Here is a 22,603-nt window from a genome sequence, read left to right as displayed (position 1 = left end):
ATGTGTGTGTGTGTGTGTACACACAAAAAAGAGCACAAATAATATATATATGTTTGTGCTCTGTTTTGTTTCATTTTGATGAGTAATAATGTATTTTCTAATTTGTTTGTTTAAATAAGGAAGGAAGAGAGGCTTCCTTCCTCTCTTTTTTTATTATATGCATCCTCATTATTGTGCAAAAAACTAAACTTAAAGCATTGATATTTACATGTTATTATTGTTACTTGATTGACTGTATACTGCATTTTGTCAATTTTAGTAGTTCAGTCCATAGGGAGTTGGGGTGGGAACCGGAGGGTCGCTGGTTCAAGTCCCCGTACGGACCAAAGTATGGTGGTGGACTGGTAGCTGGAGAGGTGCCAGTTCACCTCCTGGGCACTGCCAAGGTGCTCTTGAGCAAGGCACTGAGCCCCCAACTGCTCGGGGTGCCTTTCCATGGGCAGCCCCCTCACTCTGACATCTCTCCATTAGTGCATGTAGAGGTCCTGAGCATGTTTGTGTGTAATGTGTTTAATAACAGAGTGTAAAGTGTAGTTTCCCCTTATGGGATTAATAAAGTATAATATTAAATGCTGTTGCTAGCAACTAAGGAGGACAAGAACATTAAGAAAAAAACATGGAGACTTCAGAAGAGGTTATTATCTCCACTCAAGTTTCTGTGTGGGAAACTCACCAGACAATCTTCTGAACATAAGAAATACAGACGGAGATGTGTGGAACTGATTACTGTCTTAATTAGCCTTGTATCAACTCATTTGGCAATGGCTTGAATAACAAACATTAATATCAACATGTTACGCACTAAAGCTTTTAACGAGATACTTCCTAGTCATTTCACTCATCTTACTAAGCAAAAAAAAAAAAGACGATTCAACCGCAGCCCAAGTTCTTACTTGTTTCTTCTGAGTCTATGAATGATTTACAAGGAAGATACGTCTACACTTGTTTGATAATGTGGTTTGTGGCCACTGTGGAGCACTTTAGCCTAAACTTTTAGTTCCTAAATCACTGCTGAAATTGCGTCAGTATTTTTCACTTCATTTTATACTTATTCGGCAGCCGGGCTTCTAACCAACTCCTCAGTAAACAGGAAGCATGTGACTTTTTTCTGTAGCTAAGAGAAGCAGCAGTTTATACTCATTGCAACACTTCTTTTTTTTTTCTCTTCATTTTATTTGAATACTAAAAACCTCAAAATACACACGTTGCAAAGAGAAAACATTCACATTTTAGTGCAAATCATTGTTCAGTAGTGATGTTACAATTCTCTTCCAATTTGGAGTCACTTTAACACATCCTAGCTGCTGCATTGTTTGAAAGCATACAGAGTAGAGCAAACACAAACCCATGCTGTGGGATTATTTATCCATATCATGTCTAATGCAAAACGCATAGCAAGTCAGACATGACATTTATGTCCATATTTAGCGATGGAAGAATCCGGGATAATTGTTATCCCCAGTGATTATAAACGTACAGTAGTCTCACTGTCTTGATCCATTGCTGCCATTTTGTGTAAATCGTGCCAGATGTTTCCCCTCATGAGCCAATGTTTTTAGTCACAGTCGATCCTCTCCGGTGGTTGCTCGAGGACAGCTGCCTCTGTGTCTGTTGGTCCAAGTCCAAAATGTAGTGATGGTCCTGGGTGTACATTAATCCGCCAAAGGAGTCCACTATTCCAAAAATGACCGCAAGGACGCTCAGCGCAGTTCCAATAAAATACAACTTAAGGACTGCTGCCACCATGGCTCCCGTTGTAATCGAGGATTAGCTGTAAAAGAAAAACAAGGATCAGTTTTAAAGATTAGTTACAGTTAATCTGTTACATTTGTTCAGACGGCACCTTTGTCCATATGGTAAAAAAAACAAAACAATCTCTTTCTCTTTTAGCAATTAAAGTAGATCTGCATACTTGATGATGTATTTGCATGATTCTGGGGGGGGGGGGGGGGGGGGGGGGGGGGGGGGGGGGGGGGGGGGGGGGGGGTGGGGGGGGGGGGGGGGGGGGGGGGGGGGGGGTGGGGGGGGGGGGGGGTGGGGGGGGGGGGGGGGTGTGTGAAGTTGCTTTGCATAAAGCTGGAGCCAAATAATGTAGTAAATGCAAATATATTTTGCCAAAGTGATTTTACACAATGTTCCAAAAAAAAAAAAAAAAGGTGAAACTGTAAAATCTTCAAATTTCCAAATCTAAGCCAATATACTCTCCTTTCACTTTGTGTGGCTCACACCACAACCTGGTATAAACTCAAAAAAGGTGAAAACCTAAATAACTTAATAAAAAGGGTGTTAAGTGGGATTGTATTTTGTGTAATTGTTGTCCATGGTTTTGTATGTATATGTGTATGTTAATATTCGAATAATAAGCCGGCAGTTAAAACTTATTTCCTGGTCTGTGGTTTTCTACTTTTCCTTTCAACATGTTGTAATATTAACTCTTCTGCTCCAGTAGACGAATCTAGTAGAACAATTCTGGTTCATAAAGCATAGATCACTACCATTAGTAATTAGTAACAATACAGCACAAAGGCTTTATCAGAGCACGATGATGTGAGCCAAATAAACAACTGAAATGAAGATGTGCTACCTTTTCACCCTTTCTTTGACCATTGGGTTTAGCAACCCACTGAGAATCCCGTTCTTGATGTCGAACCGTAATACACTTTTGGCCTATATTTTTGGACAATTCCAAACCACAATATAAATGTTAAGTAACTTATTGTGGTGCACGACGTATTTTTCGTGCACAAACTGGTTAAGGACTGGGTAGAAAGGACTTGTGTATGGAGAAAGCGTACATGCAAGGAAGCTGAAGACACCACACAGGAAGAACCATGTGGTGGTGCATTTTTAGGCTGTTGGAATTTGTCGAATTTACCATTGTTAGCAACCCAAAATAGCCCTTATTTGATTAGGTTACGGGTCGTAGTAAATATTTCCATATCTTTCCGTAAGTGATGCAAGCGCCTATTTATTTTCTATCTTCATTTGACTTCAAAACATCCAGGGATCTGTTACTCTTCTTCTTCCAAAATACCATCCACTAAACGCCACATTTATAACAAGAATGATTGCGTTTTTATTACTCACTGAAACTCAAATGCAGACGCTCAGAAACGAACATGCACGTGGCTTTGGACACGATTAATAAAAAACACAACAGCGCGTGTAGCGAGAATGCTCTGAATCTTTTTCTTCAAGCGCTACTAAAACTGGGACAAACTACTACGTTGGTTGCAGCCTTTAACTTGTAACTTACCAGATGCTCGGCTGTTTTTGCAGTCTTTCTTTCTCACGCGTCACTGTGTAGGCTGAAGTCGTTTCCAACAACAAACAGTGCAGCCCAAGACAAATCCGCTGATATTTGTCGGTCAAAAAAAGAGTTTTTTCTTCTTAATGAGGGAAGAAAGTCTTCCACCACCCAGCTGTCTGTCTCCGCTGCCGTGTGTGTGTGAGTGTGTGAGCTGTACTGTGTCTACCTACCAGGGCTCAATCATAAGACGTACCCTGGCAGTGACATCACGTTGTAAGTAGTCAAACAATTTCCTGATTCATGTAACAGTAGATGACCTGAGGAGAGTTCAGGAGTTTCCAGGAGGATGGTATGCAATATAGGCCTATAAAACTGTATCCCTAGTCATAGATAGATGGATGGATGGATGGATAGATGGATAGATAGATGGATAGATGTTGATCCCAAGAAAAATGGGAAATTTCTGTGTTACAGCAGCAAAATCAGTCACAAAGCACATAAATATAAATGAAATACTAGGAAAATATACATACATACAATATACATGAAATAATAATACGAATAAGTAAAAAGAACAAATACTTGAATATGTACAGGATGGGGGAACAAAAATGTGCAACTGCTTAAATAATATGCTAAAATGTAAATGTAAATAAACCAAATGTCCAGGTTGCATTAGTGCAGTAGTGTGGTGTCCAAAAGTCTCATCTACCACCCAGTGATGACGTGTTAAAAAGTGTTATTGCTTGTGGAATGAAGGATTTTCTGTAGCGGTCCGTGCGGCAATAGAAAAAAGATAAGAACACTCAGTTTTGCATATTTTTATTTATTAATGTATGTTTAATTAGCTTAGATGTTTCCTGTAGATTGTATCTCCCAAAAGCCTGTCAATTTTAATTATATTGCCTATAAAAATACCCAGCATGTAGGCCTTTGCGTTTTAATATTATTATTATTATTATAAAATGGCGGGGCCATATTACAGACACTTCCTATTTTAGGTTGAAATTTGAATAGTCTGGATCAACGGAAGTACATTTCCAGGATAATTGTCGACATCAGCGTACTCTCCCTGTGTGATTGCCTTTGTCAAAATCCCTTCGCTTCGGGAAACTACAACTAACTTCGAGCCAGCATGCTACTCGCTGAAAATGGCAAGTTTTAAAGAAAAGTTAGATTGTGTATGAAGCCCCTCTGCTTTGTTCTTTCAAGGAACGATTGTAAAGATTTACAATTTAGAATGCTTTTAATCCTATCCTAGAATATGTCTGTGGTGTACAGATGGACATACTTTTAGTTTAGTTTTAGTATTTTAGAGACTAAGGGCATGCCATGTCATACCATAGAAATATACTTTTAATGACTTTATTTCCCACATGCGATGAGATGAGATGATATCTGAGAGTTTTTACTTCCTCATTTCGGATCTCGTCATAAAATAGTAAGGTCTTTGTTTGAAAAGTTAGTTTGACATTTAAAGACAAAAGGAAAACGTTAAGTGTTGAGCAACGTATTTGACGTATGTTCTTAGTCACTCACAGCCAAAGTGAGTAAGCATTAAGAGAGATAACTTTAAAACTCATGTACACACACACACACACAAAACACAAACACACACACATTCAGATTTATGGGCTCGCTCAGACCTGTTCCAACACCAGCATCCGTTCTGTATAAACTTGTTAAAAAACATCCAAATAGATATAATCTCGGGATTTTCTGTTTATTCACATGCCAGAGGGGAGATTCCCGATTTTTAACATGAAAAATTCCCCATTCAGAAGAATTAGCTGAACAAAATAGCAGAGCTGTTTCATTAAACAGTCATGATTTCACTTCCTAAGGCTTGGTTTTTGAGGAAACTCCAGCCCAGATAATCCCCACAGTTTAGACCAACATGTTGGGCTAACTCGTAAATATGATACATGATTTATCAGTGCTACCTCATGGTTTACACATTCTTAATTTAAATGGTTTAAATGAGGCAATAATACTGAGTATGATATATGATATGAGTCAAAAGAAAACTTTATCTCACATAAGCCTGAACAGCTCGACATTACTTCCAACTAATTGTCTCTGTGTTACTTTTTCTGAGAATCATGTCTTATGATTCCCTGAGGTTAAAAGAAGTTGTGTGGGAGTGGTGTAGGCAGCTCAGAGAGACTACTCTGCGGTTTTTTTCCTGCCAGAACTTGGCAGGACGCCAATAGTTAAGCTCACTCAACTACACAAACATTCAATTCTTTTGTTTTTCGTTTCACTGACTAAACTTAAAACGGGTTCATCGCAAGGTGAAATGTTGGAATCTTTCTCAGAATTAATCATGAGCTACTGCTATACACTGAAAGGTTGGCAGAGCCAGTAAAACAGGCGAACAATGAGGAACCAGATTTGACCCAAAATCCATCCAAATGTTCATTAAAAGTGCAGCAATGAGCACATTGTGAACAAATAACACAATACAATTATTGTAGTAGTCACTTTTAGTATTTCACAGTGGCTATTCAAGGATAGGAAATAAGTCTGGATTTCAGTTTGATACATGGTACAGTGAATCTAAGCAGAACAATGATAAAACTGCACTGAAGTCTCTTGTTGTCCTCGGGTCAATTTGGACCCATTTTCCAAAATGTTCTGTCACAGAAATGTGGGTTTCTTTCAACTAAATTGTCAAAAGAAAGAATGTGGATGGTTCTATACGACATTCTGCACAAGTAAAATAAATGCTCAGTCCTTTACTTTCATTGAATTGACGGCATTTTCTTTAAATTTATAGCATTGAAAGAAAATAATTGATAAAATAGCGTTATAAAAAGGGACAAAAATGTGGGGAAAAGCTTCAAAAATATCGGGAAAAGCAAGAAAACGGTTGTTAAGATGGTCAAAAAGTAGAAAAAAAGTTTTATGTTAAATTTTGACCACGAAAAACAAAAAGTTGCATGGGTGAACTAAAACATTGCATCCGCTAGATGTCAGTGTCGCACAGTTACGAACTCAGGGCACAGGCTTCAGGCTTGGGGAGTAGAATTTTGCACTACTGCATTTCAGTAGAATGCTGTGTGTATTGTACTGTATTTAGTCTTCTGATATTGAGACTAGTCACACTGTAACACATTCTGTATTATAAAAGGCATTTTGACATGTCAGAGCAGGAAACCCCCAGGTGTAATTTACAGCATTACAGAGGGCTGCATTCTATTTAGTGTGTCAGTTTGAGCGTCCATTTTGCACACATTACGGATAATAATGGGACATCTAAATCAATATTTACTCCATGTCTTCTTCAAAATGTTTTATCCTTAAAAAGGTCTTAATGAGACATGCTGCTCCACACCCACGGCCACAGCAATCTAAAATAATTGGTGATTCCCCTTGTCCTTCCTTTCACTTTATTTGACCTTTTCACTAATTTAAATTTACTTTCAGTTACAGACACTTTTCATAACAACCAACTCAATTTGATCTTGAATTTAAGTTTTATTCCTTTTGATTTACTGTGCTGCTGTTCTGTGCTGGGACGTCTGTGTAAAAGATTGATGTAAGACTGCAATTTGTGCCAAAATCTAGTTTTAAGACAGTTCTTTTCATTTACGTATATTCAGAATCCGAATCAGCATCAGCTTTATTCGCCAGGTATGAGGACACATGCGAGGAATTTTTCTTTGGAGCATCGATGCTCACACTGTGCTTACACACACAAAACAACCAAAACAAAAATATACACACTAATATATACACAATATATACATACTCTAAACAGAAACAATATAGAGGCATGAATGCAATGAAGAGTTCAATAAAATTGTTTAAATGTGGAGCATAGTGCAAAGGATACTGGGATAAATAGTATTATGTTATTATATTACAATATGAACAGTATGAACAGTATATGAACATATGAACAGTTCTGAAATAGGAAATGAGAATGATGAATAAATTAAAAAAATAATAAGTGAGATGTGAGAATGGGAATGATGAATAATACTAAATAAGTGGAATAATAAGTGGAACTGAGCTAAGTGGTTGAGACAGTGATTACTGGATTATTGACCAGAATTGAACCTGACACTATGGGTCAGAAGTCAGCTGTTCATCAGAGAGATGGCTTGTGGGTAGAAACTGTTCCTGAATCTGTTGGTTTTGGCGTGCAGTGCTCTGTAGCGCCTACCAGAGGGGAGAAGCTGGAACGGGTTGTGTCCGGGGTGAGATGGGTCTGCAGTGATGGTTCCTCCCCGTATTAGATTCTAGAAGAGTATAAGTCATGGACGGAGGGCAGGTTGGCACCGATGATCTTTCTATGAACGTATGTTGTGTTCAATCAAAACCCTACACACACTTTTTGGTGTCTGGGAATGAAATGAAGCTGCCATGTGGTGAATGTGTACGTGACAGGGTACATTCACAGGGGATGGTAGGTGGCGGTGGACCAACTGGAAAATATTGCCCTGAGGTTTTTGTAACTCAGGCTGCCCCGATACTTTCTGTGACTTAAATCCCTCACCACATTATACCATAACTGTTGTAATAGGCTGCTTAGCACTTTCCATGACTAGAGAATTGGTCGTGATGTGTTAACAACTCTATTGCTACTTCTGCCAACTCTGTACATATAGTTTGCTTGCTCCTCCTGAGATGACTTATCTTTGGAAAAAAATCTGCTGCAATTACAGTGAAATAAAACTCATAAATAACAGTTCATCACAATTTCACTTGCTCTTGAAGCGCAGTGACTGTTTTAGAGGACATTATACCCGTCCTTAAAAAAGCATGCTAGGAAAGGAGACGCATTGATTTCCATTCCCATATAGCTGCAGTTCACATTAAAAAGAAGCCTGTGCTGCATCAGAGTAAGGTAACGTGAAGTTAATTCCAACTTCTATCTGACTTCCATCCGTCTGATAAATTATATCTTCAGTGGCCAGTGATTCACACACAAGGAGTACTTTTTTTATGGGAAAGGTTACCCTTGTGGTAAATCGTATGACTGTGATTTGCCTCAGCCAATGAGTATCCACACTGTGCACATGACATTCATTACGATAAATGTTAATGAACGAGTGAGTGGAGTAAACAACTTAAGGACATGCACATGTGAAATTAAGAGTGTGCTCCCATCCCTTTTAGTGCATGAGACACTAATCCTTTGATGACACTGATAACATGATCTTGACAACAGGTCTACAGTCAGAGGAGCAGCATTTTGTCAATCCGTTTAAAGTAGATTACAAATATATATATCCAGAATCTATCTTTGGTACTAGCATTCAGTTTTCTAATTTGTTATCTTTATTGTGTGGGGGGGAAGGGGTTTCCGTTGCCATGTGTTAACGATAAATGTGACTTGTAAGTGGGGAACCTCAGAGGACTTAAGAGGATTTTCCATCTTAACGTCTCACCAACTGTCACAAACAGTCAGTCACCTGGAGGTGATCCCTTTGAGAAGAGTAACGGCCCACTTGTGTGTCTGTGTGGAGGGGAAACCTTTCCACTGGCTGTATTTCTACACAAGTTTAACAAAATAAAGGCAAAAGAAACAACGAATAACACAACACATACATTATGTACTTTGCATACTATATGCATATCGCACAAAAGGCATTAGTTTACATCCTTTTCTGATGTCAGAAACAATCAATTTGACATGTGAACGGATGGTGCATGTACAAAATATATGCTTGCAGACCATATGGTGCATTCTTTTAAAAACCAAATTCTTTAGAGCAATTATGTAACACTGGCACTTCACTCTGCAGAGTGAAGGTACAAGTACATGTTGTGTCAGCTTGTGAGTCTAACCTCTGCCTTTTTTTAGGAGGTGGAGTGGTTACACCAGAGCTTATTTATATACAGACTCATTTTGTACAACCCCAGTTTCACTTAGCAATGGATTGGAAACCTTAATTTTCCATGAGGCCTGGGCGTAAGCATGAGAAGCATTACAAAAAATACCCGTGGGTCCTGGTGTGAGAAGCAAAATTTATAATTCAAACCCAGTTGAAAAAAAAAAAGCCAAATAATTCCAGAAATGATATGTGTTGTATGTATTTGGTCTTAGCCCAGCGAGACAAGTAAAAAGAACACATCATAGTTCTGATCTGCGCTGCAAACATGTGCTGCTCTCCTTGTAAAGCTCATCTCTAGTCCTGTTCATTTTAATTCTGAAATCCTCTTTGTGAAAGTGACGTGGTGCCACTGATAAAAGCAGGATTAACCCATACATGGAGAGGGAACAGGACATAGAGAGCTTGAGAGAGCACTCAGCGGGACAGTAGCGCTCACTCCATTCAACTTATAAAGGAAACGCTCAGGGCAATGACTGTTTTATCCTACACACAGTATAAGTACAGTACAGGGCCATTACCCTCTGCCCATATGACAGAAAAACAAATCTCCAAGATTTCGAAGACATCAGCACAACAGCCTCTCCACAACAACACTCTGCTGCTGGCATCATTTCCACGGTGACACCCTCTCAGTGGGAGAATCTCCTAGGTGACGCCCTTTATTGACACGCCTAGAGGTGGCTGGTGCCTTTTTGTAGGCAGGTGCATCCTGTGCAGGGGCAGACGGCGTAGCCTGCCACAGGTCTTTTTTCCCTCTGTGTGGGAACACCAATGCAGCTCCATATCTGGTCTGGAAGGCAGAGTAAATAGAGCAGACAAAGGAATTCAGATAAGAATATTTAGAAACAAATGGAGAGTTTGCATTTGTTTTGCAAATTGTCACTCCTCCAAACTTGGGTTATGAAGTTCCTATGAAATCCGGGTTTTCAAGAAGTCTTCCGTTACACGTATAACCTTCAGCTGTTGGATGTTTTCACTGACTTTGTGAATTAAATTTAAAAAGCGAAAGGGCCACTGGATCCTGGGACTGACCTTGGACGGACGATGGAGGGGTATGGTTATGAGCACTTTGGTGCAGATGCAGCGAGGGAGAGACAGCAGGTGGATTATCGAAGAATCGTAGGAGACACTCAGCCACTACATACCGAAGTTTCATCCAAGGAAGGGCAACATTATGTCCGGCAAACCTCACATGGACATGAAACTGCAGCCCAACGATACAGCGCCACACGCATCCAGGCTGGTCTAGGCCCAGAGAGGTGAGTTGCTGAGAAAGCATATGGGGAATGAGCCACAACTCAAACAACATTTAGGTTAAAATACAACTTTATGTTTTTTATTATTTTCACAGAATGTGAAAGCTTTTTGTAGCTATGTGTAATTGCAAAGTTGCCAGCTGCAGATTTAATTTCTTACCAGAAAGTGTGAGTGCTGCAAAAACATTTATAAAAGGTCAAACTCCCCCCCCCCCCTTCCCCAGAATTTGCAGATAGTATTGATTCTAAAATGATGTAAGTTCAAGTGCAAAAGCAAAAGCAAGACTTAAAATAAAATGAAATGGGAGAATGCCACAACAATACCCATCTGCAATGCCAATACCCAATGTGAAATCAAACGACAATGTGATGTAAGTCCTCTAGCATTTTAATGCTTTACTTTCACTGTCTTCAAAAGGCTGCACATGTAAATTGACTTCATGCCGTCGGGTCAGTTTACATGTCCACAGTCCACACACACTTGCAATTGGATCAGTTTGCATATGCTCTTGAGGCGAAAGCCCTTGCTTTGGATGGCACACTTCGTTTCTGAGTTGTTTGAAGACCATGTAGATAATATTTATGGCTTATGAGCAGATGCTTAAGCAACAAAACACGGCCAATCTTCTAAAGTTGTTTCTGCGCACAGACAATTCAGTGATGCAACATCAAAGAAAGAGTGAGCAGCATGCTGCAGGGGGTATAAACAAGGCTGAATCAACCGCCCAAAATAGCTACAGTGCATAAAGGAACCATTGACCCATATCTGCAATTTAATTTGACACAGAGTGGGAAACAGATCCATCTGATTAACCTTGGCAGACCAATGTAGCAACCATCACATGTGATTAATATAGAACAAGACTTTCAAGGACTTTGAATTCTATTGGGTAACAGAGAATATCATGTAATTCTCTATTGCATTCAATATCTGAAATGTAATCAGTGAAACATTCCTGCAAGAAATAATTAATATATATCGGAAATGCCAGCCCCAAATATAACACTCAAGTTACCCAATTGCCTGTTGTCACAAAAAGTCTAAAACACAATATCCCTTCTTTTTTGGCAGCACATACAACAAAAACTGTATTGGTAGTGAAGCATATGCTCCATGAAACTGCAGTATGTAATGTAAGCAATATTAGCAGCATTTTAATTTTGCTGCAGTCTGGACTTATTTTAACTACACATTCTGTTGTAAAGTTGAATCTGTAACATTGCATAGTATTAGTAGAGTAAGAACACCAATATCCTTTTAAAATGTTGGCTGTTGGTAGGATAAAGAAGCATTATGGTAGAATTTAACTAAAGTACCTCACAACTTTACAAAGTGTGCCTGCCAAAGGTGGAATGCAACTACATTTACTCAGTACTGTAGCCTACTTAAGTACACATTTGAGGTACTCGTACTTTACCTGAGTCTTTTCTTTTCATTCCACTTTCTAATTCTACTCCACTACATTTCAGAGTGTAATACTGTACGTTTTACTCCACTACATCCATCTGACAGCTTTAAATTAAGATTTTTGCAAACAAAACACATGTAGTTTATAAAACATGCTGTTTTACTACCCAACAATATGACATTGCCTACAGGCCCAGCTGAAATGATGAGACAATTAAACTCTTCTTGACAGAACTGTTTGGATTGTTACCAATATCTAAAATGTGAGGATTTGTCTGCAATGAGTACTTTTACTTTTATTACTGTACGTACATTTTACTGATGATACTTACTTACTTTTACTTAATATTAAGTCATATTGCCAAAGCAGGACTTTTACATGTAACAGAGTATTGTACAGTGTAGTAGCAAATATAATAATAATAATACATTTTATTTAAAGACGCCTTTCTTGGCACTCAAGGACGCCGCACATGGAATTCATAAATTAAGAACAGCAAAACAAATACTATACAACAGCAAAACAAATACAACAGAAAAACAAATACTATACAACAGCAAAACAAATACTATACAGCAAAACAAAACCAATACTATACAACAGCAAAACAAATACTATACAACAGAAAAACAAATACTATACAACAGAAAAACAAATACTATACAGCAAAACAAATACTATACAACAGAAAAGGCGGAGCAACAGACATTTAGGTGGAATAGGCAGTTATAAACAGATGTGTTTTTAGTTTTTAGTTATTTTTAGTTAAATATGAATAGGCTAGGCTGATTTTACTTAAGTAAAGGATCGGAATACTTCTTCCACCACTGCTGCTTAACTTTCCCCCTCCGCCAAAGCAGCTGCAACCACTTTCGTAAAAATGATATAAATGTGAACAGGGAACCATCTTTATTTTAACAAAGTACCCAACTGGTGTCCACGAATACTAGCCGATTGCAATAAACTTGAATGGACTGCTAGCCCCGATTAACCGGTCCGCCAGCATTTCACTTCCAACACTTTCACAATTACACTTAGCCGTTATCGTTCCAATCCACACAGACCATGGATGACACAGCCGTATACAGCAACAAAGGTGCAGATGGTTAAACCCGCCTCTGTGAGGAGGAGAGGGGATGTGACGCCGCTGCTAGTAGTACATAACACCAGAACGCACTGTCTGCAGGGACAGGCAGGCAATCACTTCTGAATCACTTTACTGCCAACCAGTACTTTTACATTTTGGAGCCACGAACAGCCTGTTTTTTTCTTTTCTTCGAGATTGTTCTTCAAGGTAGAATAAATTACTGGTTCTAACATCGCATTTCTTAGCCTGACTTCTGTAGATTCACAGCTGGAAAGTTGCTTTCCATTAGTCAACGTGTGCATCTGCTTCAAAAAGGTTAGCCATAACGTTAGCTAACGTAACTCAGTCTAGGAAAAGATGCTGTGACGTTATTGTACGATAGCGAAGAAGCTACGTAGTTTAGCTAAATCACTTGGTAACCTATCTGTCCAATTGTTGAAAAGCTTGATTTTTAAAGTATCGGGATCGTTTTCTGTCGGTCAACCCAAAATAACCAAGCCGCTAATGCTAAATGCTAACTGCTGCTCCCACATGTCTGTAAGTTTAACGTAGCTAGCTAGTGTGGACTCTCAGGTCTGGTCTGCAAAGGTTCAGTTGCATGCAGCTACGTCAGTAAACTATTTAAACACATCTAACGTTACACATGTTGGGGTAAGCAATTGTGTAGTACTAACGTTAGCAAGCTAGCTAACAGTTAACATTAGTTGTTGTGATGTTAACTGTAAACAGGTATTTGTGTAACGTTAGTGTTTAGTGTTAAATAATTTATTCCATCTAACGTTAACGTTACTATTGTTGATTATTTTACGTTAAAGTAACGTTACATCACCTCTGCATCGTATTTGTAAAATGTTAACGCAAGCCAGATATAACGTTATTACCCTTCATACTCAGCACATTGGCGTGAAGCCCGATTTACGCCTAAACGCCACACCAAAATTGTATTCAAAAGAATGCTAAAATAGTGTTTCCTCTGTGCTAGAAAATGCGTAGTGTTGGGTAGAAAAATAATTTAGATGCTATAGTATAAATAAGAGCCACTCTTTAATTCGGCATGCATTAAACTCTAAAAGGTTTTGCAATGTTTTCTAGACCGTAATGGTCCGTGATTAAAAATGTAAACCAATTCTAAAAACGACATTTGATTTACTCTAAAAAGTGCTGCTATGTGCATAATGTCAGTTTCCAGCACAGTGCTATGGTTAACCAGGTACTTCTGAGGTGAGAGATGTGGCGGGCTGAAATGGATACAAGCACGGATAATATTATGACGCAGATAATAGCAGCTTTTACCGTATAAACAAGTACCATATTTTTACTAACACTCACGTTACGAATGTGCAGTGCATGGAGCTAACGTTAATGTCTGCTAGCTCCTGATAATGCAATGTAGGTCACCAGGCCAGTAGCCAGCTAACTAAAAACGACATTTTGAGGATGTCGTGTTCTTTGGACAGCGTTTCAGTTTAATTAGGTTTTACCATTATCTTTAACAGTGTAGTGCGTGGTTCAGTTAAATGTCACTTAGTCACCCGGACATATTTTGCTTTAGTTAAAGCAAGTCTACGTACATATGAGTTTGTGGTACTTTGTGTGATTTAATGTTTAGTAACGTCTCCTCCCGTGATGTCTCCGCAGCAGCCATACAAACTATGCGTCTATTTAGTGTGTGCAAGATTGTTACTTGTGTATTACCGAATTATTAATAGCTTGTTTTTGCAAGCGGATGAAGTTGTTGCCACGCAGGCGCACTAACCTGCAGCTGGCTAAGGGATGTTGATGTTGCTATGGTTATATCTTTCTGTGAGAAGGCCACTACAGCTCTGCCTGCAAAGTGGATGTGTTCTTGCAGAGCATCCTTTTCCTGTCTTCAGATATAAATATCTTTATCTGAGTGTCTGGGCTGCACAGTTGATTGAAGTTTGCACTTATCATTGGCAGCATGGCGGATTACTTAATCAGCGGTGGTACAGGCTATGTCCCTGAAGATGGACTCTCAGCTCAGCAGCTCTTCTCGATTGGAGATGGCCTAACATACAAGTAAGTTTCCCTGCATCACAAACTTTGATTTGATTTTCCGAAAATCTCAGTAAAGTAATGAAATTCATTCAAAGTACGGTCTCCTGATTTTAAAACCTTGCCTGCGTGCAATGGTGGGTGAAGTGTACGCAGGAGTGCTTTGTAATGGCCAACACATTTTGAACCAGCAGATCTGACCAACAGTGCGTTGGCTCCGATGGTCATACGGCTGAAGAGCTATGCTCTAAAGGAGATGGGTTGACTTACAAGTGAGTAACACAGTCATCTTCAAACCGTTTTGAAACTGTGCTGTTAAAAATCCTTTGTCTCTCCAAATAGTGAATCCATAAAGAGAAAGCAAATGACAGTCCCTCCAAAGCAATCTGGTGCCACAAAGTGCATTAATGTAGAAGATAAATGTTGGGCTTAATGGAATGCTCAACCTGATCTTGGTCATGGGGCTCAAATTTGCTTCCAGTGCACATAACTACATTATTAACTCTCCACCAAAGGGCATTACCTGTGCATGCAAGAACAGCTCATGCACTTTATTATAATCACTTTAGATTACCTAAAAGTAATAATTAAGTAAGTTTCTTACTTAACCTCACTCAGCTCTGGTAAGCATTCTGGTGATACACAAGACATGCGTTGTATTTGCACTTATTAGGATTTTGACTGAATTTTTTGTCTTTAATTCTTGTGACGACACCTTTTTTTAATATTCCTAATCATGGATAACATGACGCAAAGTGTTGTGCAACTTAATTGTAGTGGTTGTTGTACACTGAGAAGCATGCCTATTCTCTTTTAAAACTTTCTCCTAAATCCATCAGTGCTTATTCTTTTGAACATGTTTGCCACAGGTTCTTACAACTTCTACAATCCCTGCTTCAGATGCCCTGTCAGCGTTCCCTGAAAGATCATTAGTTAATGTATTATTTTATGCAATAGGTAGATAATTCTCCATACTCCATCATTGTCTGCACCCAAACAGCATTTCAATTTAAGTATTTTAAGTTTATTTGGAAGGTTTTATCAACCAAAAATCCACCAGTTATTTGTTGCTCCTGCTTTACAGAAGCTAATTGAATTGTAAACGTAATGGTGTTAGAGTGTGTCCGCATTTGATTGAACAACCTCTGCACACTAATGAAGTGCATCACGACCGAAGGAAGGTTTCCACGCATAATAGCCTGAATTGGCATGTGTAATGCAGGAGGAATTGGGGTGAATGAGGTTAAAAGCGTCTGCATCACTCTTTTCGAGCCATTCGTCCTGTGTCTGACCCCTTCATAACTCCATTGTGACAAATACAGATATAGTTGAAGTGTTTCAATTTCTGTTGCAAGATTTAAAATGTATGACCACTTCCACTGTATATCTCCAATGACTTTATCAACACATGTACACACTCCTGTCACAGGTACTGGATCTAAGAATACAATCAAGCAAGATATTGCTAATTTATCTTTTTAGGTTCCTTTTTATTTCAGGTTATTAGTTAGAGCAAAAGGAAGTAAGCCACCTAGAGAAAGGGAGACATAGATAACACCAGAAACGTGAGACAAAACCGCTTCCTGTGCTATTGTGACCTTCAACTAGGTACAGAAATTGTGTCCGGGGCATGATTGTGATCATGCTCTTTTAATCAATGCTACTTTTGAACTCCATGTTTGTGTCAACACTGCTGAAACAGCCTACACAGTTAAGGTGCCCCAGTGTTTTTGCCTCGTCATAGACTGAGATGGGTGAAGAGTTCTTAGCTGTTAGCTTCATATTGAGAGCTAATGTGATGAACTGTAGTGTAAACATGTATACACTGTAAAATACATTTACAAACAATTCCTGTAATCACTCTTATGCCACTTTCCACACACAAGCTCAGGCTTGTTAAATACTGGGTCACTGCCATTCACACAAGACTAGACACAAAAGTACTTCAACTAAGTCATATCATTTAAACTATACACTATTCTACACAACAACATACTGTGTTATTCAATCTGTGGTCTGGTGGAGTGTTCACTGATCATTGACTGAACATTTACAGCCTTATGGCCAAGTTACTTTGCAAACAGAAATCAACTCCTATTAAATCATAGTTAATACAAAGCAGTTGATTACCTCAAATGTAGGGCTGGCATAATAGCACATATTTGTGATTGTTGTTACACTTCTGACAGAACTACTGTAGCAAATAAATCTCTGCTGCTAACTGTAGTGTAATAATGGTCCTCTGTCAGCATCCTCACACAAACCAGTTAAAGTGAGATATGCAGGTGCTTAGCATCGTGCATTTGTCTACACTTACCACTCAAATAAAAACCACAATAAGGCAACACCAAGCCAGTGTTTTCTTTAGAATTCAAATGAGCTCCGGTTTTAGCGCTGACCCTGAGTCAGTAGGTGGAGCCTGTGTCGTAGCTGAGGTTTGTGGCTGCCGCTAAATGCTAGCAGATGTATGCTGTACTTCTGCTTGTCCCCACATTGATGTTTGTGGCTGTTTTTAGCTCCAAAGTGAGGGAAACAAACAGGACTCCTCCCTTGAAGTGTCCCATGTTTGTCGACTATTTCAGGCCTTCCTTTTCTTCCACCCACTCTTGAAGCAGCAGAGGTCTGTTAGCGGGTCAGCTCTCTACCTTCACTCTCAACTCCCATTCTCATTTACACTCTTATTATGTCCCCCTGTCCTCTACTGCTTTCCATGTACCTGCCCCCCCCTCCCCAGTTTCCTCTAATATCCTTCCACATTGCATACAAAGCCTCTCTTATTATTCCATCTTTCCTTGGGTCCACTGACATGTTTATCACACGCACATATGCAAGAAAATAAAAAATACAGGCTGAGGCTCAACTGTAGCTTTTTACCAAGTAAAGAATGAACCCAGCTACACTCAGTGTCTGTAGTCAGCCACTACGCAACTTAGCAACAGTCTGGGAACCATGGGGAGACCTAAATGAGTATACAACAATAGGTTGCAGGCTGGCGTTGTCCTAGTTGAAATTCTTAGACAGAAGGAAATGAGAAACTTATTAAATATCTAACACATGTATAATTCAAATGTTCATTGAAGTTGGTTGGCATTAAAAGTCTTTTTTGTTGTTGCCCTATCTCATTTAGTTTACCCTAATTGTTACATTTTTTTTAAAACACAATCTTGTTCAATAGTACTCACCATTTAATTGCTTTTCAAGTCACCCTGTGAGCACCTTATAATGCACACAAACATTTTCTGTTCTCTGTTTTGGAAATATTTTGCTACTATTTTAATGCATACTGTTGAACCTCACAGCCCCTCAACTTTACATTTTGTTTATGTCTTTCAGTGACTTCCTGATATTACCTGGCTTCATCGACTTTACCTCAGACGAAGTGGTGAGTACACCTATGTGTGAAGGATATACTTGAGAATACAAAAGGGCATGTAAGGTTGGTTGTTGTTCCAGAAGATTGTTGCAAGTATCCGTCACATCTGAGAAGAGACTTTCCTGGGTATTTTAAAGACGAGCCAATCATTTCTTTATTTTCTTCTACACCTCTCATGAGGATGATTATGTGGCAGTGTCAGCAGACAGACCATCCTTGGCAGAGCCACTTCCAAAACCATCAGACTTATTACAGTGGAGTCTCTTTAAAAAAAACTTTTTTTCTAAACAAACCTCTGTACTCCAGACCTTAACCACGTTTATAATGGCAGCTCTTGTTTTTGCCCATTTAAAACCATCTGCATCATTTCTTCTCTCCCTGCTGCCCTGCTATTCTTGCCCGATGTGGTCACAGACTGGCTGCTCCCTCACCCTTGTTTACATTTGGGTCTGGTCTGTTGCTCATCCACCTCTCAGCAGATGAAGGGAGAGTTAATCTCGGGGCTTTAGATGAAATCCCTCACTTCTTCTTTGTATATCTCAGCGGCTTGTAATTTAATTGATATCTCTCCCCATTTCCTTCAGTGTTACAGAGAGCCCTCATTGCTGTGTGAAATGCTTGTCTGCCTTGCCATGTTGTCATGGGCTGGCTGTTTCAACCGAGTCTTTGCCTTGCCCTCGTTTTTCCACAGGATAGTGAGTCAATTCAAGCTTGAATAACACAAATGCTCCCACAAACATGAAGAGGGGCCACATGTGCGTAGAGCTGTTGTTGGAATTTCTTCGGGGTTGTGATGTTCTCAAAATGCTTTCCTAACTCTCAGTTGAATTTAGCGGGTTAGTGCAGTTGTGCTTTCTAAATGGAGAAGGCGTGTTAGTTGAGTTCTCCTGCCTTGTCTGTGAAGCTCTGAGAAAAGCCTCCATTGTTTATATTTGTCACAGATAAGGAGTAAAAGCTCGGACACCCATTTGCTGGTTTCCCATGTGCAAAGAATGTCATTATTTTCACACGCACAGTTGAAGATAGCAGAAGCTGGTGTTGTGGGAATTGGTCAGATATTAAGTTCAATGTGGAATTTGGAGACAGTGGTACGACTCATTTCCATTTTTTCAGACAGCGTGAGGTTTCTGTCCCAGAGAGTACGGACTGTGTTTTTAAAGGACCATACAATTTATTTTGTTTGCAGAGATCTCCTATACAGATTAACACAAAACGATCCACAAAATTTTCAATTATGTACCCTTGTACACAAGAGCTCTTGCAACATACCTACATTTTTAAAAAGTCTGCTAATTGGCATCCATGTTCTTTAGTGTCATTTAAACCAATTCAAAGTACTCATATTATGCTTTTTCCCTTTCCTTTATTGTGTTTTTTATATATATATATATATATATATTGTGCATTTTATAAGTTTATTTTATAAGTGAAAAACCTCACTTTGTACCACTTTGTTATAATGCTTGCCTAGCTGCTAGCGTGGTCATCCTCTGCTTCTGACTGGCTAGTAGTCCTTACCTAGCTACTGCGCATATACGACTCCCAACAAAGATTAAACGATGCCTCACTCCGCAGCAAAAACTGAGAACGCAACACACAGTATGAAAAGAGGAGCTGCAGCAATGTGCAGTACAACAAATGTATAGCGTTTTCTAAAAATTAAACCACATAAACCTATTCTGGTACAACTTCCTAAATACAATGAGCATAATATGAGCACTCTAATGGTAAAACCACTTGAAGACACACGTGTATGGTATATTGGATCTGCCAAGTTTAGTCTGCCCCCTGATGGTTCATGTGCAAAATAACAGAAACAAGCTCCTCTTTGTGAAGCCATTAAAATGTCCATCCTCCTCTTTTTTGTCTCTTAGGACTTGACATCAGCGCTGACCAGAAAGATCACTTTGAAGACCCCTCTCATCTCCTCCCCCATGGATACTGTCACAGAGTCGGCAATGGCAATTGCTATGGCTGTAAGACACTGCTTTGCCAAAATTGCTGATATATTAAAAAATCAATTTTTCATGTATTGCAAAATTATATTTCTATTCTATTTTTTTGTATTTGGTAGCTGATGGGAGGCATTGGTATCATTCACCACAACTGCACACCAGAATTCCAAGCCAATGAGGTCCGCAAGGTCAAGGTAAACTATGATTATCCTCCATGTTTACAAAGGACCATTTTCAAAATTTGTCTTTTATGTCACACCATCTTAGCATTTCGTAGTTAAGCCAAATGCTCACCAGTCTCTCCTGGTTTACCTACTGTTTTTATTGTCTTGTTTACACACTTGCATGTCTGTACGAAACAAAATACATACAACATGACAAAAATCTCACATGATCCCTACCCTTGACCTGTCTTCTCCTCCTGTACTGTTTTGTCCCTATATAGGTTCTGGTAATTGTCTTATAAGTGTGTTTTTGTGTGTTACTGCTTTCTTGTATTGGCATATTCATGTGTGTTTTTTGCTGTGTGATGTTTGGCGCTGTTTACACTGGTTTCTCTTGGTTTCCAGAGGTTTGAGCAGGGTTTTATCACAGACCCAGTTGTGATGAGTCCGCGCCAGACAGTTGGGGATGTGTTTGAGGCCAAAGTAAGACATGGCTTCTCTGGTATTCCTGTCACAGAGACAGGCAAAATGGGCGGCAAACTGGTGGGCATCGTCACTTCCCGAGACATTGACTTCCTTTCTGAGAAAGACCGCGGCAAACCTCTTGAGGAGGTGTGTATTTTTTTTTTTTTTTAACTGTATCCATCAGTTGAATTTTGTTTTTGGGATCACTCAATTTAATAGTTCTAACATTGAAATGATGCTCATATCATCTCCAAGGCCATGACAAAGAGGGAGGAGTTGGTAGTGGCTCCAGCCGGTGTTACACTGAAAGAAGCCAATGATATTCTGCAGCGCAGTAAAAAAGGTGAATAAAAGTTCACGTGTGACAGCAGCCTTTTCTCGTTGGATTTTGATCACTCTCATGCAATTTAATAACCTCACTTTCTCCGTAACCAGGTAAGCTTCCCATTGTAAATAATAACGACGAGCTGGTGGCCATTATTGCCAGGACGGATCTGAAGAAGAACAGGGACTACCCGCTGGCCTCCAAAGACTCACGCAAACAGCTGCTGTGTGGCGCTGCCATCGGCACCAGGGAGGATGACAAATACAGACTGGACCTGTTGGTGCAGGCTGGAGTGGATGTTGTTGTACTGGTGGGTGCTTTTTGATGGTTGAATTATGGCTTTTGTATATCCTATTGCCGGTGCCAGTCTGTAATAATTGTGTGAGAATGCTTGGACTAAAATTAGGTCACAGTTTGAGCAGAGGTTGCCTAAAAATACGTACTGTTTTAGATGACTTCCACTGATAAATAGGAATGTGTTGTGCAAGACCAGTAGGACAATGCATGAACTACTACTACTATGACAGTGTAAATTAATAGAACATCAAATCAATCAAATATGTCTGTATGATACACACAGTGTCTGCATTCCTCAGCCTGTATTACCTGTTACTACTACTGAGTCCTCAGATCCAACGCCAGTGTACTTAAACCATGAATGTTTTTGGCTCTCCAGGACTCTTCACAAGGCAACTCGGTGTATCAAATCAACATGATAAATTATATTAAACAGAAGCATCCAGAATTGCAGGTGGTGGGAGGAAATGGTGAGTATGTTGCTGCTGTTGCCTCCCTTAAAATACATGTCAGTGTAAATTCTGTTAGTCGAATAACTCTGATTTTGTTCACATAGCACTGCCTGCTTTTTTTGGGTAGATTTCTTATGTCACCAAAATATAATGGTTTGCACACATCTACAGATACATTTTTATTTTTATCTACAGTGGTTACAGCCGCCCAGGCAAAGAATCTGATCGATGCTGGGGTTGATGCTCTGAGAGTCGGCATGGGCTGCGGCTCCATCTGCATCACCCAGGAAGGTACTCACCCTTCTTTTATATCCCCTAAAGACAAAAATGTCTTTTTTCTTCTCATCATCAAAGTACCGGGAAAGCAGAAACCGTAGCACCTCAGTGCTTGCTGTACCTAGTCTCAATCTGGCTATTGGCTACAGTGAGAAGTAAAAAATACCCTAAGACCCTCCAAGTTGTCATGGTGATCTGCCAAGGCCCCATTCTGGGTTGCCATGGGGACCAGCTTCTCGTGCTCAGACTGGGTCACGTTCGCCAAGAAGGACAGAAGAGACATGTTGCAGCAAAGAGCCATGGCTCTAAAGTAACTGTTTGAGTCACCAGTGAAATAGACACTGCTTGTTATTTTATAAGCTCCGGTTTCTGTTTGTCCAAAAGTCTGGTCTGACTTTAAAAATAATATATATATATATATATATATATATA

General features: G+C 39.5%; 1 protein-coding gene and 3 long non-coding RNA genes across 16 annotated transcripts in view; 1 reads left to right on the top strand and 3 right to left on the bottom strand.

Annotated features, from left to right (window-relative positions):
* Positions 1 to 4,427, bottom strand: part of LOC116672783 (uncharacterized) — a 7,000-nt gene extending 2,573 nt beyond the window's left edge. Inside the window, exon 1 of the long non-coding RNA XR_004327629.1 lies at positions 4,318 to 4,427. This is a non-coding gene — a long non-coding RNA (uncharacterized LOC116672783). The remainder of the gene's footprint in view (positions 1 to 4,317) is intronic.
* On the bottom strand, positions 1,211 to 3,515 carry LOC116672780 (uncharacterized). The gene is made up of 2 exons (XR_004327626.1): positions 3,257 to 3,515; positions 1,211 to 1,771 (listed from the first exon to the last, which is right to left on the bottom strand). It is a non-coding gene; the product is annotated as an uncharacterized LOC116672780 (long non-coding RNA).
* A 5,421-nt stretch (positions 4,428 to 9,848) lies between the features above and the next one.
* On the bottom strand, positions 9,849 to 10,224 carry LOC116672784 (uncharacterized). The gene is made up of 2 exons (XR_004327630.1): positions 10,129 to 10,224; positions 9,849 to 9,886 (listed from the first exon to the last, which is right to left on the bottom strand). It is a non-coding gene; the product is annotated as an uncharacterized LOC116672784 (long non-coding RNA).
* impdh1b (IMP (inosine 5'-monophosphate) dehydrogenase 1b) overlaps positions 10,083 to 22,603 on the top strand; it is a 15,530-nt gene continuing 3,009 nt past the window's right edge. For 2 of the 13 annotated variants that reach the window (XR_004327624.1, XM_032504600.1), the window contains exons 1-12: positions 10,083 to 10,355; positions 14,790 to 14,888; positions 15,056 to 15,136; positions 18,198 to 18,246; positions 20,112 to 20,213; positions 20,312 to 20,386; positions 20,638 to 20,643; positions 20,762 to 20,968; positions 21,077 to 21,164; positions 21,257 to 21,456; positions 21,823 to 21,913; positions 22,091 to 22,186. Coding sequence is in view for 12 of the 13 variants with exons in the window: in XM_032504600.1 (XP_032360491.1) it covers positions 10,141 to 10,355; positions 14,790 to 14,888; positions 15,056 to 15,136; positions 18,198 to 18,246; positions 20,112 to 20,213; positions 20,312 to 20,386; positions 20,638 to 20,643; positions 20,762 to 20,968; positions 21,077 to 21,164; positions 21,257 to 21,456; positions 21,823 to 21,913; positions 22,091 to 22,186 (1,309 nt within the window). In the remaining variant the exon portion in view is untranslated. Of the gene's footprint in view, positions 10,356 to 12,862; positions 13,161 to 14,787; positions 14,889 to 15,055; positions 15,137 to 18,197; positions 18,247 to 20,111; positions 20,214 to 20,311; positions 20,387 to 20,637; positions 20,644 to 20,761; positions 20,969 to 21,076; positions 21,165 to 21,256; positions 21,457 to 21,822; positions 21,914 to 22,090; positions 22,187 to 22,603 lie in introns of those variants that run through there. The other 11 variants (XM_032504601.1, XM_032504609.1, XM_032504607.1 and 8 more) reach the window with 11 other exon arrangements.

The sequence above is a fragment of the Etheostoma spectabile genome, chromosome 23 (assembly GCF_008692095.1).
Source record: "Etheostoma spectabile isolate EspeVRDwgs_2016 chromosome 23, UIUC_Espe_1.0, whole genome shotgun sequence".
Classification (NCBI taxonomy): domain Eukaryota; kingdom Metazoa; phylum Chordata; class Actinopteri; order Perciformes; family Percidae; genus Etheostoma; species Etheostoma spectabile.
Note: the sequence above shows the minus strand (reverse complement) of the source record. Positions and strands in the feature narration are given on the sequence as shown.